General features: G+C 37.8%; 1 protein-coding gene across 1 annotated transcript; it reads left to right on the top strand.

The window, feature by feature from the left end:
- The first annotated feature begins 5,163 nt into the window (after positions 1-5,163).
- On the top strand, positions 5,164-15,160 carry LOC111345921 (uncharacterized). The gene is made up of 5 exons (XM_022953206.2): positions 5,164-5,458; positions 5,568-5,723; positions 11,717-12,055; positions 13,208-13,827; positions 14,408-15,160. The coding sequence occupies exons 1-5, from the start codon at positions 5,164-5,166 to the stop codon at positions 14,585-14,587; spliced, it is 1,590 nt and encodes a 529-aa protein (XP_022808941.2). The 3' UTR covers positions 14,588-15,160.
- Positions 15,161-19,055: the final 3,895 nt, after the last annotated feature.

Raw genomic sequence — 19,055 nt, 5'->3', positions numbered from 1 at the left:
ATCATCGCCATTGTCCAATAGAAAGTCTTCTCTGAACATTAATCAGTCACCACAACTGTAACGTACGTAGCCACAATTTGATGAAATATTTCCTAAGCTGAAAAACCTCTTAATTTGGGCAAAGCAGGTCTGGAATCGAGTTGATTGCATGATCTAAGAAATACGTATCAAAATAGATTAGGCAATAATGTTAAAAGTATTCAAGAGCGTGCGACACTATGGTAAATCACGATTGAATGTTCCCAAAACTTTATTTGGCAGTTTCTATGTTAATGATCGGGGTTTTTTTTACGTCCTATGATGCTAAATAGCCATAAGTTACTCAGCCTCTTTATAACTGAAAGTCCTTGCGGATCTCTTTTAACTGAAGTTTGTATCCAGTTTCTCAAGGAATTAACCTGACTTACACACGCACGATTAGATGAGGTGCAATCAACAGTAATATCAATCAAAGCGAATTCAATAAATGGCTGAGGGAACCAATAAACGGATGAATGACGCCTGTGCTGTTTCATTTACGGTTCATGTACTAAAGTTTCTTTCTTCTTTATTACAGCCTTTAATCTTATTCAAGCAGATCATATAGGTTTAAACGGACACGAACTTAAAATCAAAGCTTTAGTGGAATTGTTTGAGCAGCACGCTTCCGGCCAAATTAACCCATGGCTGCAATCGTTTCTTAATTTGTATTTGTCCTGTCTTATCCTTATCCAGTAGACACCTTTTTTTAAACGTTATGATAGAAAACACAATATTCCGGACACCATAAAGGCCAAATGTTAGTGTTAATGATCAGTGAAGTACTCCTATCCAGACTTTGAAATTATATTCCAAGACTTGGAATAGTGGCATATGTTCATTACCATGACCCGTTTGATTCCTTCATTCCATGCGAAAATTTGGAACAAAAAGAAAAGAAAAACAGTTTGGCGCCTTAAAAGTAGAATAACTTAGTTTAACATGGTAATAACAGAAGCAGCCGATTGAAGCTGGTTTTAAACAAAAGAAACAAAATAAACAGAGAAAAACCTAAAAAAACAAAAAACAACGACAACAAAAAAATACTTCCGTCAGCTCTGTTCCTTAAGCACCTTAAATAATTTCGATTTCAGCCTCACTGACCACTTTCGACAGCATCTGCGGTGAATTGGAATCTACGGGATATTATGAGGACCGCTGTTTGCACTTTTTTGCTGTTTGCCTTTGGTATTACTATTACCACTGAAGACCAAGTCACTGATGGTAGGCACATTTTCCCTAAGTATTTTATCAAACTTTAACTTTATCGTTGTTAAATATAATCTGAAGGCCAGCAAACATATTTTTCTTGCGGGGATTCCGCTCCGACTGTTTAAGTGCTTTGCTTTGAAAGCTATGTATACATTTGGCAAAAAAAAAAAAAAAAGTCTCACATTCTCGCTACTTATACCTGTAAAACCAATCCTGAGTAAATTAGGCGATAATGTTAAGATTATTCAAGAGCGAGAGAGATCGTGTTTAATCATATGATCGAGTTCTTAAAAAATTTAATTAGGCATTTTTTCATATTTATGACCATGAAATGGAAACGCCTCATAATACCAAACAACCCACCCCCCTTTACGAATGGAATTATTTGTGGATTTCTTTGAACTGAAGTTTGTAGCCAGTTTTCTTGACGAATATTAACAGACCTGCAAACGCGTGGTTGGATAAAGTGTTCTATATAGTAACATCAATTAAAGAAAATTCAATAGGGGCTAAGAGAACAAATAAACGGGCGAGTAATTACAAAGCGTGGGCTGCTTTATCTACGCTTGATATAGCTCTATCCCCGGTTATTACGGCCTAAACCTATTCAAAACCGCATCGATTTAAATGGATACGAAAGTTGAGAAAAATGCTCCTTTGGGAAATTCTTTGTGTATCATAGCTTATCCATCGTTCCCCTAAAGTGTTTTTTTTATTTTTTTTTTTTATTTATTTATTTTTTTTATTGAAGGCCAATATCAATCAAAGCGAGGAACCAATAAACTGGCGAGAAATGCCTGCGCTGTTTCATTTACGCTTTAAATAGGTCTATTTTTCGTTATTGCAGCTTAAACGTATTCAAGATCACGATCATATTCATCTGACTCAAACGGATACGAGACTTAAAAAAAAAATTGCAGAGAGATATTCTTTGAGTGTCATAGCCTATTCATCGTTCCTGTATAAACCGATTATCAGAAATGGGTATGCGCATTAAAGCTTGCGCAACTGCTTCATCGAAAGAGAAACAAAAATTAACTTGTTCATTTTGAGCGTCGTATCCCTCTCTAGTGGAGAAATCATTTCTTCATTTTGGATGTCTTTGAGTGTTAGGATAGAGAAAACAAATGCTTGACACCTCGTAGGCAGTGTTAGCGTTTATGGTCAGTGAGGTACTCCTCCTATCCGAACTTAAAAGAAAAAACTTTTCTTATAGCACACGATCCATTGATTCCCTCGCATCATACTGAAATTTTCACTGAAAATGATAATAATGGTAATGATAATAAAAAAATAGTCCTGGCCTCTTCAAATAGAAATATCTTAGTTTTACGCGGTAAAGCAGCCGACTGAGACTGTTTTTCCTTTGTTTTTTGTTGTCAGCGTCGCTGTTCTTGTTTTGACCAATTGAAGCGCATAGTTTCTAAAATAATTCCAATATGCATTGCTACATCGAACAAAACAACAAACAAACCGATAAAACTTCCGTCAGCTAGCGCTCTGTTCCTTAAACACCTTGTAAAATTTCGATTTCAACCTCACTAAAAAAATTTTCGACCGTATCTGCACTAAATTGGAATCTAAGGGATATTATGGGGACCGCTGTTTGCACATCATTGCTGTTTGCTTTTGGTGTTACTAACTTACTAAAGACCAGGTCATCAATGCTAAGCACATTTCACATTTTTCACATTTGAATCCACTGTTGTAAAATATAAGCTGAAGGCATAATCAAACGTGTACACTGTAAGTGTATTTTTCTTGCGGGGATTCTGCTCCGACTGCTTCGATGCTTTCCTTTGAAAGTCCGTTTGGTTTGTATATATTTGATAAGAAAAAGCGAGTAGGGTCGCAAATGGGGTCAAGGAAAATTTTGGAGGAGGAAATGAGTCTTCAAATGATAATGGCTCTACAAATCAGCCATTCGAAACCTACAGAAAAACGTTGTACAGAGTAAATTAAATTGAAATGGCTAAGAAAGTAAAACAAAAGCTGCCTAGGGAAATTATTTGAGTATCATAGGCTATCCATTGTAAAAACTGATTCTTTAATATCGTTATGTGGACAAAAGCTTTTGAAAAATGTTATATCCAGAAAACAACAAAATCTCAGCTCCACCACAATAGTTCATTGAGTCAAACGTGTAGATCATTTCTTTATTTTACTGCCTTATCTCTCTGCAGTAGAGACTGTTCTTAAGTTTTACGCCAGACACCGTGTACTTGTATGATGATACAGACCAAAATCGGTTTATTAGATGTAAATTTTATGTCAGCACCGGTAATGAAATGAGTTGTCCCAAAATTTTATTACTGATTTTGCAAGTTCAGTATTGCCTTTCACTACCGAAGTAGAAATTATGATCAGGAGTGTTTGGTGGTTGGAGACATTGGGCTTTAAAATATTCGTCGTCCATACTTAAAGGAGAGGTTGGGGAAGAAATTAAAAGAAGACTTAAAACAGTTGTATTCTCTTAAATTCTGATAGATATAGAACATAACCCTGTTGATTAAATCTTCTTTTCCGACAGCAGCATTACGAAGTTAACTAATTAATTATGCAAAAAATACCGGAAATGGGATTTTTTTCCTCAGGTGGAACCTATATCTCCCAGGGAATAAAAAAATTTTGACCTATAACTTTTACACATTCGTTAAATCACGATACTTAGCATTTTAGCGAAGTTTGATCGAAATCGGCGACTTAAGCATGATCGCCGCTGCCTGATTTCTTATAGACATGCTCTTAACTTCTTCTGTCCCGTCACTCTTTAGTGGCGATAGAGTAATGATAGAAAGCGCAAAATGCTGTACACCGTCGAGGCCAAATTTCCGCATGTGTATTCAGTGACATAATCCTATTCGGACGTGTGATGAAAATCTCCTTCTAGCTACTTCTTATTATTGAATGATAGATAACTATGAATAAAAACGAATAATTTATACCTGTATGGATCGCTTAAAAGGAAAACTGAATCGTTTCTCTCATGATGTGGTCACTTGATATGTGGATCGCGACGTTTCAATTGCATACTGCTATTCTTCTTCAAGCAAAGAGGTCAACTGTGTGCGCGTCGCCTTTTTGTTCAACTGTGTTAGATGGTATTCTACGGCTGATTGGTGCATTTTTCAGTTTAAGTTCCTTCTGTGGTCTTCACAGCCCTGTTGTGTTTTTTTTTTTTTTTTTTTTTTTTTTTTAACCTCAACATCCGGGCTTCTGGGATTTGAATTCCACTCTTCCTGTTAATTTTGTTAGGGTGAAGTCTTATGTGAAATGCTTCTTCACCTTGTGTGTGTAGAAATGGGGGTCGCGATCAATAGACTTCAATTCATTCTAGTGCGAGCGGTATCCATCGCTGTGGGCGTGCTTCGAGACAGTTGAGGTCTGCGCCCTAGCGATTCGTGTTCCTTGACTATCTCCTGCAGAGGTCTGCCAGTTTCGCCAATGGAAAACTTTCCGCACCCTCAGGGAATCCTGTAGACCACGCCATCCTGGTAAGCCAGGTGGACAGCATTCTTTGGTCGTACTACGTAGACGACACATTAACGATCTTGCCCCGTGTCAACGTAGAAAGCTTTGTACATCCTTTAAACCATCAACAGCCCTTCAGCAACAACAAACTCGCCTTCCTGGTGAACCTAGTGGACGCCTAATCACCAACGCTCACAGTAAATATGGCGACAGTGATCACGTCATGAGACAAACGATTGCGTATTTCTTTTAAGTGTTATTTACCACGATGAATGACCACAACCTATTTTACGATGTATAGGTCATTTCCCTTGTATTATTTTCCTCTTTCTCCTCAATCGGTTGGTTTCCCTCAAGGCAGGAGTCAAGATCTGCTCCAAGTACTCTTTTCACGAGGATAAAGGTCACTGGAAGGGTGCCAAGGAAAATTGTGTTAAGAAACACAATAGTTCACTTGTCTCTATGGAAACCGAGACAGAATGGCACTTCGTCAAAAACTTGACCACGAAACACAAGCAAAGAAAGAAGCGTTGGTTTATCGGCTTGAGAAATGTTACTGGAACTCATAGGTGGTGCTGGTTGAGTACAAGCACGGCGTGGGTTAACAAGACGTCAGCCAGATGGGGAGAAAATGAACCAAACAAACTTGATGAAGAAAAATGCGTAGAGATGCTGCACAATGGAAAGTATAACAACATACCGTGTGAAGCAGAGTCATATGACGGCGAACCAGGGTATATATGTGAACAGCAAATCAGTAAGTGATGATCATGCTAGTCTATGTTGATCAAAGTAAACATAGCAATAAGATAAATGCACTTTGCTTTTGAAGCACGCATGTCATTCTCGTATTTTTTGTTTCCTAGATTGTTCCTCAAGCAAACAGGATGATGTTTTCATTCATGTCATGACAGGACTCAGATCAACCCACCAACCGTCAATAACAACGACAACGTCCACCTCACTCAAAACACAATTGACAAATTCTAAAACTGAAGATTGGAATAAAGTGCTCTCAGAAGGTGGGAAATATTTTGTAGAAAATTTGACATCTGAAATGTCCCTAATCTACTGCACACTTTTTGTTGGATGTCGTACTTCTAAGTCCTTCTCCCTGTTCGCCTCAAAAAAAAAAAAAGAGGAAACACTAGCAAAAAACAATCAAACAAACAGGTTAAGAAACATACGTGCAAAGAGAGTTGCAGGATACTTGCAGGATGCTACCGCCATAAACAAGTTTTCACTTGGATGGGAGGTGCTATTTTCAATTTTTATGCATTATTTTGGGGGAGTTATAAGGCTGGAAGAATATCATGTATATTCCAAATTAAGGGATATTCAATTGCTATAAGAGGTGCATGAGGAAAAATAAAATCCTTAGAGCTTTTGTACAAATACCCAAGCCCTCCCTCTTTATGTTTAGCATAGGTTGTGATCCTAATCATAGTATATCGTATAGCGATATATCCACAAAATCGTGGCTGGATGTTAATTCAAACTAACGTTATCATACCATAAGTCCAATAATAACGATCAGCCTGTTCATTATGAAAAATGATGAGACGCCCCAGCAAAACTGTTATCATTGATATAAACATATCATCATTATCATTATATTACAATGATTAAAGTTATTGCAATTAACATAAACACGAAGCAATTCTCCTCAGTTCTCCAACGACATTCTGATCTACCGACAAAGCTATCTTATAAGGCGTTTACTCCTAGGCGTCCATATGTAACACAGCAAGAACACCAAACGATGATGAAACAGTTTAATCTTTGAGGGTCAATTATCTTACTAAATACATATAACAGCAAAACATGTTGTCTTTATTTGCCAGCATAAAGAAGAAAAAAGTACCAATTTCGACACCAGGACTATATAATCAATCGCCATAAATCAAGCTTAAAATCATATCAAAGAAGTTAAACTCGCCCAATGCACAAAGTTCGATTATAGGTGAGAATGAAACAAATTAGAAGCAATACTTTGAGCACTTTACTGGGTTACTTTGCACGCGCAATGGCTCGAAGGGCCAAAAACAAATTGTCTTCTTCCCACTCCTTGAATTTCTTGTAATAATTCGGCCCGAAAGGCCTTTCATAGCTTTGTTACACGCGGCACGCTATACTATAGCAATATTTGATCGATGGCCTCAACTCCTTGTCTGTGAATGCAGATCATTCTTATATTAATGACATGACGATGATTAACACAATAATATCATTATTATATTTTAATCAGTTTTCCTCGCTTTAGAAACGTCCAGAGAATATCCATAATAGCCAATGATTCATTCTAGAAAACGGCCACAACTTCCTTTGATCATTTTAACGGTGTAATATCGTTCTCAGTTATGTCCAAGTTAATTCATGTCTGAGATTTCCCCCTGCGGAGAATTCTTTCACATTTTTTGCTAAAGCGGAGACTTTATGCTGAAATAAATACAAGATTTCGTAAAAATATAACGTATAACTTTATTTTTGAAATATTGATACCTTTAAATGAAGTATCAGTTCTTACGAAATCGGTCAAAATGCGATATGCACACTTTACACAAGTTTATTTACTAGTGTTTCTAAAGGATAGTAATGCTGAGGCACACTCTGTTGACAGTGACATAATTTACGCAATAATTTGTCAACCTGCGCGTTCCAAGACTTACATTGAAAAAAATATCTCTGAAGTTATTTTCTGAGGGAGAGAAAGAATACTGAGAACAGAGAAAATAGCGCGCGCACGGACGAAAAATATTGCTTTTCGTAACACTATCTCATCCGGCTTTGCCAAACCTCAAGAAACATACAGATGGGGAAATGACATCTCAAAAGCCGTTATTATTACATCGCAAGGGTAAGTCATTGAGAGATATCTTAATAAGAGCTTAACTTTGAGGGCATAAAATTTAAAAGCGCAGCTGGCGAATGGCAGGAGTCGCACAGGCCTATTAACACCTCCTTTGCTTTCCGGTCGGCGTGTCAACTTACGCAAGGTAGAGTTATTCATTGATCAAGTGACTCCTTTCATTGCTCTAGTTAAATTGTCCTTCATTCAGTGATGAAGATAGTAGATTGATCCAGACCTGAGACCATTCCATGCATGCGACCATACTTGAAGTACAGCGTGCAAATATGCAGCGACAATCAAAATGGCTCACTTTTTAGGAATATGTATCATCTAGGCTTGGCGTAGAAGTGACTTAATCGAACTAACGGCTAGCTCAATTGGTTAGAGCGCCGGACTTTTGTGCGGGAGGTCGATGGTTCGAGTCCTAGCCGGACCAATAGTCATGGTCTTCAAATAACTGAGGAGAATTTGCTTCCCTTCTATAATATCAAGAAATGGATAGATATTCTAGTCTTCTCGGATAAGGACCAATAAAGGCCCCGTGTCCTGCAGGGTTAGGGGTAGGAGACGTTAATTTCCCACGTACGAGATTACTGTGTTGTGGATCTCCTCCCCTGGGGTGGGATGGGTGGGTGTTCACAGGGCCCCATTTAAACTGGCTATCTGCTAAACTGGGCTACCCTGTATAAATATTCTTAAATACAAATACATACTACTGAATGATGAAATCGCAAACGGTACCCTTTTTACTCTCCAATTTGTAACATCGTACTACGAAGTCAAACCTAAAATTCCGTTTCAGCCTCATGTCCAAACTCTAAGATCATTCAACAACAAACATATGAAACATATGTGTGAACTGCGGTTATGAGACGTATATGAGAACGATCCTTCGCAGTAAAGCACTATTTGAGCAATAGTGAAAATCAGACCTGAAAAAGATTTCAGGCCTGTACGGGACTCGAACCACTGACCTCTGCGATACTAGTGCAGCGCTCTACCAATTGAGCTAACAAGCCAACTGGGAGCAGGCCATCAAATTAATTCGATATAAACCCGTAGATGATAAATCAAACAACAACAAACATATGAAACATATGTGTGAACTGCGGTTATGAGACGTATATGAGAACGATCCTTCGCAGTAAAGCACTATTTGAGCAATAGTGAAAATCAGACCTGAAAAAAATTTCAGGCCTGTACGGGACTCGAACCACTGACCTCTGCGATACTAGTGCAGGTACTAGTGCTAGTACTAGTGATACTAGTACTAGCATGCAGTACTAGTATGCAGTACGCAGTACTAGTGCTAGTACTGCGATACTAGTGCAGGTACTAGTGCTTCGAGTCCCGTACAGGCCTGAAATTTTTTTCAGGTCTGATTTTCACTATTGCTCAAATAGTGCTTTACTGCGAAGGATCGTTCTCATATACGTCTCATAACCGCAGTTCACACATATGTTTCATATGTTTGTTGTTGTTTGATTTATCATCTACGGGTTTATATCGAATTAATTTGATGGCCTGCTCCCAGTTGGCTTGTTAGCTCAATTGGTAGAGCGCTGCACTAGTATCGCAGAGGTCAGTGGTTCGAGTCCCGTACAGGCCTGAAATCTTTTTCAGGTCTGATTTTCACTATTGCTCAAATAGTGCTTTACTGCGAAGGATCGTTCTCATATACGTCTCATAACCGCAGTTCACACATATGTTTCATATGTTTGTTGTTGTTTGATTTATCATCTACGGGTTTATATCGAATTAATTTGATGGCCTGCTCCCAGTTGGCTTGTTAGCTCAATTGGTAGAGCGCTGCACTAGTATCGCAGAGGTCAGTGGTTCGAGTCCCGTACAGGCCTGAAATTTTTTCAGGTCTGATTTTCACTATTGCTCAAATAGTGCTTTACTGCGAAGGATCGTTCTCATATACGTCTAAGATCATTCTCGCGATCCCTTCGAATCCGAATGCAAATTTTACAGTAGCTCTCGATGTAAATAGCTCCACATTTTCAGGCAGTTGCCTGCCACCTTTGAATCTCTGAAGAACATCTAGTTACGGGAAGCTAGTCCGCTATCGTTTAAGCAAAGATAGTCCCAAAAACGAGTAAGGTTTGATGTACCACCTTGACAAAAATGAAATTATAGGGAGAGCCAAATCGTACAGGTTATATCGAAATGAAGAAAGATGAAATCGAACAATTAAGGTTCCATTAGTTGGTATTTTTGTAATTGTATAAGTAAAATGAATCAAGTGATTTGACTGTTTTGTGGGTGGTTCTGAATCTAAGGATTTCTTAAATTTATTATCTCATCTACTGCTTTGCGTCAGTGTCGACTCATGAGCCACAAAAACTGGTTAATACTCGTTTCAAAGAATCATCAAAGAGGGTGAAAAAACCCTCCACCCAACAACCAAGAGGTGCAACAATTTCAACACTACAAAACCAACCTACATCAAATCAAAGAACGCAAGGTACAATGTGGCCATCTTAACGTCGTCTATGTCTAATTAATAAATATCTACATGCCTATGTATTGGTTTTATTGAACGATCGATTGATCTATTGATTAATTGTTTGATTGACTTGTTCACTTATCAAGTCATCAACTCATTCCTTCATTTATCACTAAAATGAATAAGTCCCATGGCCATTTCGGTCATGAACGTGTAAGAGGTTTATTATCCAACGGGCCAAATTGTTATTTTAGTGAGGGCGAAATTCGTGGATATTTCTGGAGCACAAATATCGCGTGATATTTGTATTCGTCTCGTGCGTTATTTGTACTCTGCCAAGTACAGTTGGATAATAAATATATCTTATGAGACGTTTTGATGTGTAGTACCGCTGAGTATTTTTTTTCGAGTCGTGCCGTGTTTTGACGAGCCCTTAGCACGAGTCAAAATACAAATAACGAATGAGAAGAATCAGCGATACTACACAACAAAATGTATAATAAGTTATTCATTATCCAACACGACGAACTGTTATTCCAGTGCGGGAGAATTTCGCGGATATTTATTTACGGGGAGTGCGTGACAGAAGTATGGAAAGCGGAACGGAATAGGCGCCTTGTCGTGTCGCTGTTTCCATTTTCTTCAGTAAATGAAGACATTTCCTATTCGTATAGCTATTTTTCTTCGTTCGATTCATCCAATAAACTTAAATCTATAATCGGCAGCCACTCCTACTCTTCATCGTCAGAAATATGTTTAAAATCAAATACCGCGTGATGTTTTTACTCGTCTATGGCGTTATTTACACTATACGGAGTGGAGTTGAATAATAAATCAGGTTATATAAACGTGAGGTACGTGAGTGATTCTGAAAGTAATGATTTCTGCAAATTATTTTCTCTATTGCTTTGCGTCAGGGTCGAACCGTGATCCGCTTTCACTGATAACTACTACTCGTTTCAAAGAATCAGTGTGTCAAAGCCTCGTGCATTGCTAACAAAAGCAAATATTCTTACACTGCAAAACTGACCCACATTTAAACTCCCAACGTAAGATACAATGTAATCCTGTTAGCCTCTTCTATGTCTGTATAATAGTCGTCTACGTGCTACCAGCTGTACTTATCCATATCTTAATCCATGTAATTTTCTATTTGATTGCCATATAGTTCTACTTTTCTTTCCTCACTTGGATTGTATCGTTGTTGATGGGGAATAAAATGCAACCATAAAACAATACGTTTACTTGCATTGTTTTCCTTACATAACATTAAAGCAACGTCATCATGTATGACAACTTCGTACTTCCCAAAAACTTTGTTATTAATCAGCAACTTCTCTTGAGGGTGACATTGTGAGGTGTGCCTCACGCTCAATGTAATATCTTCTTCCAGTTGACTAGGGAAACAGAGGAAATCGATTTTCGCTATTGAATAACAGAGCTTAAGATCTTGACAAAAATATCTCGGGCAGGGAGGCTTAGAAATGAAGCAGATGAGTTAATAGAAAATTTAAACCTATGATATTCCAAATATCGATCTAAAAAGATAAACTGTTTCTTAGCTCTTGTCGATCACAATTCGTGAAAAGTGACTTTCGATTTTTCGACATTCCTTATTTTTCCTTTTAGTGTCCGCTTGAACCTTATTCAGTTCAATTAGCCTTCGCCACATAGAAAACCAATGAAATAACCATTTTCCTTTTGTTCTTCAGGAACTACGTTTGAGAATACCGTTCGTAAATCCTCATGGCAAAATTTTTCATTTGGTAAAATAAACTTGGTCCTGATCATCGTAGTGCTAATGGCTGTTGTGATCCTAGCGATTGCAGTCGTATTCGGGATAATGTTTTGTCGACGACACCATGGTCATAAAAAACAAGGCAAGTCATTTGCATCATTTACATCATTTACATCTTCATTTTTGTCTGTTTATTTGTTTGTCATGTGTTTGTTTTTTTCCCCTGTTTTTTTTTTTCTAGTTTTGTTTTTGCTTTTGCCTCTTTTGAATTATCGTATAACCTTCTTCGTCTCCCTTTTCAATATAAGTATAATTATATATTAATATAAATGATTTTTTGATGCTATTAGCTTATTTCGTAGTACTAGAATGTAGAAGAGTTCCCAACTTCTCTCAAGTTTATCGATTTACTGTGTTAATGTGTCTGAGATAGCCGATCGAGCTTCTATAATAGCTCCATTTTTTTAAAATCAATTTCAGTGAGTATGGTAAACATGTGAATAAGAACCTAAAATATTTGGCTAATACCTTTCTGAGAAATTAGAAAATGTATCTAAGCTAATAGGGAGCCAATCATCCTACTCCCAATTTTACCTTTGGAGATCCTGTCCCTTTCCTGTAATGTCTTGGAAGGGGAGGGGGCTTTAGCTCAAAGGGCGGTTTCTACCTTATCTTGGCTTGCTATTAACATGGATTTTCTTTCTTTTCTCTTTTTTATTTCCGACGGCAACGTCGATTATGACGTGTTTTATCATGACAAACGGCAAGTGGTATACAGTAGGATACTTTAATCTTTAGTACTCCGTTAATTGATTTTAATGAACTCGTAAGATCTTATTTATCCAGAATTTGAACATGGAAAGATGAGGGGTCTATAAACAAATTATCCGCAAAACTTAACTTTCCATGAGAAATATTCTGAGTGATGACAAAACATCTTTCATTTGGCTTTGTATTGCAAGACACAAACAAAATATTTTCAGATCTACATAGTGGTAATGGTACTTACATAATGACAATTGCAATATTTTTTCCCTTCCAAACCTCATTTTCTGCTCAGCCATCATCACCTTTTCTCAATGGAAATTTGATTGTCACTGGATTTGGTCCATCTTATTTGCTTCAAAGTATACATGTAACTCATATCATTAACAGTACGTTACTTTTTTTCCTAAAAATTTCGGTTCGAGTACAGAATCATGACAGGACGGAAAGTGCGTGCACTGTAAGTACCTTCCGTTGCCCCATACGAAGCCTTAGTAAAGTTTTCTAAGGCTTTGTATGGGACAACGGGAGGTAATTACAGTCCACGTATTTTCGTCCTGTCATGCGATGCTACACAAAAACAAAAGGGCAAACACTTAATTAAGCTATATGAACATATCCTTTTATATTACAATCCTACTGAAACCGTTTTACCGCTTTTTGAGAGAAAATATCATTTTGCCTTACAGATGACCTTTAGATCACCTTCTCGATCGGGTTACTTGCACCTACGAGGTGTCTCCGAGTTCCGAACTGCAATCTATTGATCCTGTGCATGCCCAACAAACACATAGCTCCACCGAACTTACTGTACACTTAACCCTTTCACAAACGGAATCTGGACTGGCCACCCACGAGACAGGGAGCGACTTCCAAAAAGAGAGTGAGCATGGTGACATAGATAACGCTAATGGGAAGTCAAGGTTAGGAAGTGACGGATGTTCAGAAATTCAGGAACGAGAAGAAGTGATGAGGATTAGAGGTAAGAAAGGAATAGAGCAGCCACGCACTTTGTGCGACGAAAAAGAAGAAAACAAGGATAATGTTTACGCTGTTGTTCATAAAGAAAGAAAAGGCAAGAACAGTTCTGAAGCAAGTGCCCTAAAAACATCCTCAGGCCGCCCTCAGGAAGGCGCAAGTGGGTTACCTGTGAGCCAGGTGTCAGGTGTCGGTTGTATTGGTCGCTCGTCACATCAACCTGATTCAGGACTCGACAACATCGCAAAGGCTGTAGAGAGCGAAACACCTCAGGCTGGCGGAAACAATGAATACTTGTACGCAAGTGTTGACATGACAACGAAGAGGAAGAAGCCCCCACAGGTATAACATTTAACAAATTAAATTCTGACCAAAGTATTTTTTATGTTGTTTTGTTTTTGTTGTTTGTTTTTTTTTGTTTTGTTTTTTTTTTAAGAAGACTTTTTTCGTCTCCAGCGCTGTTTATTTTAAGGAAACAAAATCTTGATACACTCACTTGTTCAATTAAAAAAATATTTTGATGATAGCCAAGCGTGCAGCTGGAACATAGCAGCTGGACTTGTTTTTAGCTATCCGGAGGGTCCTATGAAAACTGCGTAATGTATACCAGAACTAACAGACAAACTAACGAAAACAAGCAAACAAACAGACCAAAAACAAATCACATGCAGCGAAAAGAAAACAAAAGCTTGGGCGAAAATCAAATAGAGCTACACTAATTCTGTTGGCTTATCCTATTCGTCTATAAACTTTAGTCGTCCTTACTCTTCCATCTCGTTATTATTTTTTTTTTTATTTTAATTTATTTTATTTCTATATTTTTGCTTATTAGCTACCATGTTGCTAACATTATTCAGTGTCACTGGTTTCACTAATTACTTATTTGGTATAACCATATTTCTTCGTTTATTATCTGATCTAGATGCCTCCTCCCTACCGTGGACTTGTGTATGCAGATCTGGCCCATGCCCGAGGAAACAGTGCAAAGCTTGTTCAAGAGCAGTCCCAAACAGTATACGCCCAAATTGATCACGTCAAGACAGCAAGCGTGAAGATATCGCAGCAGAATCCGGAGGAAACAAAGGAAGGGGAGCATAAGTGAGCTCTGCCCGTTTACAATCGCAGAAATGATTTAGCGATAAAAAATATAAAAAATAAGTCAAAACTGTAAGAGAATGATTGTAATTCGCAGAAACTTTTATAGAAACAGTTGTCAGTAATCATTTGTTTTGTCATTACTAATTTGATAGAAAAGTAACTTAAATAGATATTGTAGCATGATGATTGTATGAACATTAACTGTTGTGTACCAAAATACTTAACATATTTCATTTAAGTTACATGGAAAACCGAAAAAAATCAATGACTTACAAGCGGTAAGTTTGTGCGGCCGATGAGTTTAAAAACGGGGCTCTTTGCATGGGCGTACTGAAGGAAAACATTTGAAAACTTAGTATAAACTTTGAAAATGTCATTACTTTTTTTACAAATAAATCATCAATTCCCGAGGTCTTATGACATTGAATTAAACTGCAATGTGAAATTGTAACACCCGTTTTAGCGTTTATATCTAGCTTTGGTGTGGTCTGCCATAGAAACAAACAAAAAAAAAACAAACAACAACAACAACAACAACCAATGAATAAATAAACAATTTGATTTAATCAATGTGAAACATTTGAAAGCGTGATTAGAGTATTTTCGATATATTGATTCTAGTAACCAAAACTATCTGAGCTTTGAAACTCAACCAATCACCTTTCCTCCAACTGATTTTTTCTGCAAAGAACATCAGAATCATTGCCTTGGTTATCACAGAGGTAAAATGTCTGGTTTGCGTGAGGAGATTAATTATTTATAAAGGAAAACTCCAGACTTTTCGAAAAAAAACAGTTTTGCGCTTTTTAGACCCATGGCTTCCTGGCTTATGTAATCGTTTGAAACTGTCACAAGAGAGATTTGTTGCTCCCGTTTCGCAGCCCCAAACAGTTTCTTTAGAAACTATCAGCCTTTTTCCACAAGACAATTTGGCTGTGACAGCTCTAAAGCATGACACCCAGTCAATTCAAGGTTTACACACGCGCAAACGTTTGAAATCTGTGTTTACTCGGCTGCGCTTCGTAAGCTACTTTTATTTTTATCGTACCAAAATCTGTCGTCACCCGTGATTTAAACTTAAACATTGGTACAACAACACGAATTTAATTTGTTAAGTATACAGTCACAACTAAAAAACTTCCCTTTGCATCGATAGCTGACTTTCTCACCAAGCTTATGACCGAGAAAAGAATGTGCGGAATCGTCTATCAGTTGATAGCGACAGCATATCGAGTTCTTGTGATGAGAATCGTTGCCACTCGCTGACCCTCTGCATCTGGTTCCCTGACTCAGTGATGAATCTTAAGAGGTATTTCGAGCACCATATTTTACGATCTTTCTTATTAAAAAAAGCCATAGACCCAAAAATTTCTTTAATCTTGGGGAATGAAATGTAAACAAAATGCAATTAAAGTAATAAATAGATGCATTGCGTTACTTAATGAAAAAAATCGAGAAGCTCGAATTCAGGCAAACGCCAAAAAGTGCTCCAAATTCCGGAATCTAGCTTACTTGTAATTATCTTAGACGAACGACAATTTTTGTCAAGCGTCGTCATCGCTCATGCGATAGTCAGCCGGAAATTCAATTTAAACACATGGTGACCGGAATCACGCCATATACATAAACTCATGAACTCGTAGGATTAAATTTATCTTTACTTTGCTCGAATATTCTTGTCTCAGGCAATGCCAAACTTTTTCTTCTCATTTTTGATCTTTTGATGTTTCTCGATGGATGGAGTTCCACTCTGTCAGTTCGTTTGAAATGACGGCTAGACATGATGTCCAATTTTGAAATAGCGGAATATTTGAGAAATAGGTGACTTAAATTTCGGTTTCTCGCTTCATATAAACTTCTCCTAGCCAAAAAAAGGATGAACTTTACGCCGTTGTTAAGACCAATCGCGGTGACAATTCAGTCTTTTTCAGTTTGCACCAGGTAAGGTTTCTGATGCACGAGTTCCTATGGCGTGTAACAAAACATCATTTACACAATATAAACAGTGAAATTCCTGATCCTTTTGTTGCATTACTACTTTGGAGAAATGTGGACTCCAAAACTTGCTGTATCTGCATATCTCGTTCGCTGTCTGTTTCCCTTTGTGTTACCTCGCCGTGTGGCTTACTGCAAATAAAGCAACCATTTTGGAACCCAGACAACTAGCTGCCTTGAGCATCTCTATCAGAGGGACACAGAATTGAATTCAGAGAGTAAGCTTTTTAACAGCTGATTATTTGATCAGAGAAATTTTTTCCTGGTCCAACCAGTGACTTAATTTCAATGACGAGAAAGAAATAATTAAATGGATTTTGGTAACTAGTAAAAATCATACGTACAACGAATACTAGGCCGGGAATTTATTTTAAGAGCCGCTGCCTCTAAATATCAAACATCGCCCGACAGTTAAAAAAAATCGACCTCCATTTTATTCCATAGAACTATTTTCGAAAATGGAGTTTAAAAGGCTCAGCGAATTTTATTTTTCGAGAAATCGAGAAATGTCCATTTTCGACCAGATGGGGCTTGGCGCGAACCCCAAAATAGGCAAATCTCTGGAATGTTGAGCAGCCTCGCAAAGCAAGTTAAGAAAAATAAAATTGAGACTCCGTTTTATATCAAGTAAAAGTATGCCATTTACGCTTTCTAAAAAATGAAATTTTATATTTTCTTCAGCTTTTCCAAAAGTTTTAGAGGCCCATACATCAACTCCTTCTTAAACAAGGTCGTTTTGCGTAAATTTGACCCTAAATCCAAGGGCAAAAACATCAGCTGGCGCGCATCGTTTTGCAATTAAAATAGTTATTAGTCGTTCTTGACCTTTCATTTCTAACATATAAAAAATCTACTGGCGGCCCGTGAATACTTACTTGTTGGGAAGACCAAACGTCTAAGCCATTTTTAGTCTTTTCGACATATTGCACTATTCAAATTCCAGTGCCTGTCGGAGGGGAAAATTTTTAAAATTACTCGGCCTGATTTGTTTGTAAATTTTTTAAACAATTTATTATTAGAAAAATAGCCAATAGAAGAGGTATAAATTCTCGTACCCTGGATTATCGCGATGAATTCCCGAATTCAAGCCTCTATTAGGAACCAACAACATTAGCGCATGACCGTGCTTACGTGACAGTTCAATTTGCTGCCAGTTGGGAACTAAAACTTTGTTTTCAAAAATCATACAAAATGTACTATTACTTATCAATTGCCAGGTTTTTTGGAGAACGGGTTCGAAAGAATGTATAGTTGAGGCCACAGGCTTTTAGCACCAGATCCATTTTGGTTTCACCGCAAACTCAAAAGATTGCAGATGATAATAATATCCGGATTCGAGAAAAAAAGCGGTTACACGACAAAACTTTCCAGATTCAAAAGTTATCGGATTCAAAGTTCCTACTTTAAATTCCGGATTCAAAATCTCCGGAGATACGACCAAACCGGGAAGTTTTTATTTCGGATTCGTCGACTTTCGTGTAAACGGCAGAATGAATCCGGAACTAAAACGTTTTGGATTCATCATGAATCCGGAAAAATGTCCTCTAGTGTAAACTTAGTCTAGGTCGTTGCTTCCTGAATGCAGTTGAATTTGTTGATTTCCAATCATACATTTTAATTTAATTTCCCGTCGTCGTATTTTAGCAAATCGGAATGTAATAAGCGATATTTCTCATGACATGTCTTAGACCTGAAAATTCCTACAGCTGCGTTTGCGCTGTTTCAAGCAGTGTTATCAGCGCGGCAAATCCTACCGACTGCTAAGTTAACCACTAAAGACTATTTATTGCACAAGCACAGGCGTGCAAAATGGGAAAATACTCGCACTAAATAATCCAACAGTTTTCGGCAGTGTTGTTTGGCAGATTCCTCAAGTAAACTGGACAAATTTTTCACAAGGATATGGCTCTCTGCGAGTTTTCTAAACCTCTTGGTGGACCTTGTAGTGGGAGTACAGATTACCCATCAAACGTGGCATGTGTTTCTATCGGGGAATGTGATAGAGACGTAAAAGGACATCTGAGGTTCTGCAAAGTCAGCGGTGACATTGCGGTAAAGAACAAGCGAAGGCTGCTCCTTGCTCGAGCAGGTAAGCAACAATTGTCACATTATGTTATGTTATGTTTCTGGTATCATATTTATAGCATATGGATATGTTGCAATGATCAATTCACAATCGATGAGGGGGCATTGGGGTTTGCAGTGCTGCGGTGTTGCTAATTTTTTTTGTGCGGAATTTCGGTGAATGAATCTCACCGTGCGGTGTCGCGGTGATCTCAAACCCTACGGTGTGCGATGCTTGTGTTTTTAAACCCACGGTGTTCGGTGTGAAACGAAATTCAGTGCGGTTTTTTGTTTGACCCTCCGGTGAGAACAAAAATTTGCTTTAACCTGTATCCGGCCACATTGATTGTCTTGCTTACATGACGGACGGACGTTTTTCCCTTTTTCAAAAAGCCATGTAGACTATGTAAATT

This window comes from Stylophora pistillata, chromosome 9 (genome assembly GCF_964205215.1).
Source record: "Stylophora pistillata chromosome 9, jaStyPist1.2, whole genome shotgun sequence".
In the NCBI taxonomy this organism is placed as follows: domain Eukaryota; kingdom Metazoa; phylum Cnidaria; class Anthozoa; order Scleractinia; family Pocilloporidae; genus Stylophora; species Stylophora pistillata.
This window is presented reverse-complemented; position numbering and strand designations above follow the sequence as displayed.

Coding starts and splice junctions, on each gene's coding strand:
- LOC111345921 (XM_022953206.2), top strand. CDS start 5,164: ATGGAAACCGAGACAGAATGGCACTTCGTCAAAAACTTGACCACGAAA. Junction 5,724..11,716: donor GAATAAAGTGCTCTCAGAAG/GTGGGAAATATT, acceptor TTTGTTCTTCAG/GAACTACGTTTGAGAATACC. Junction 13,828..14,407: donor AGAGGAAGAAGCCCCCACAG/GTATAACATTTA, acceptor TATCTGATCTAG/ATGCCTCCTCCCTACCGTGG.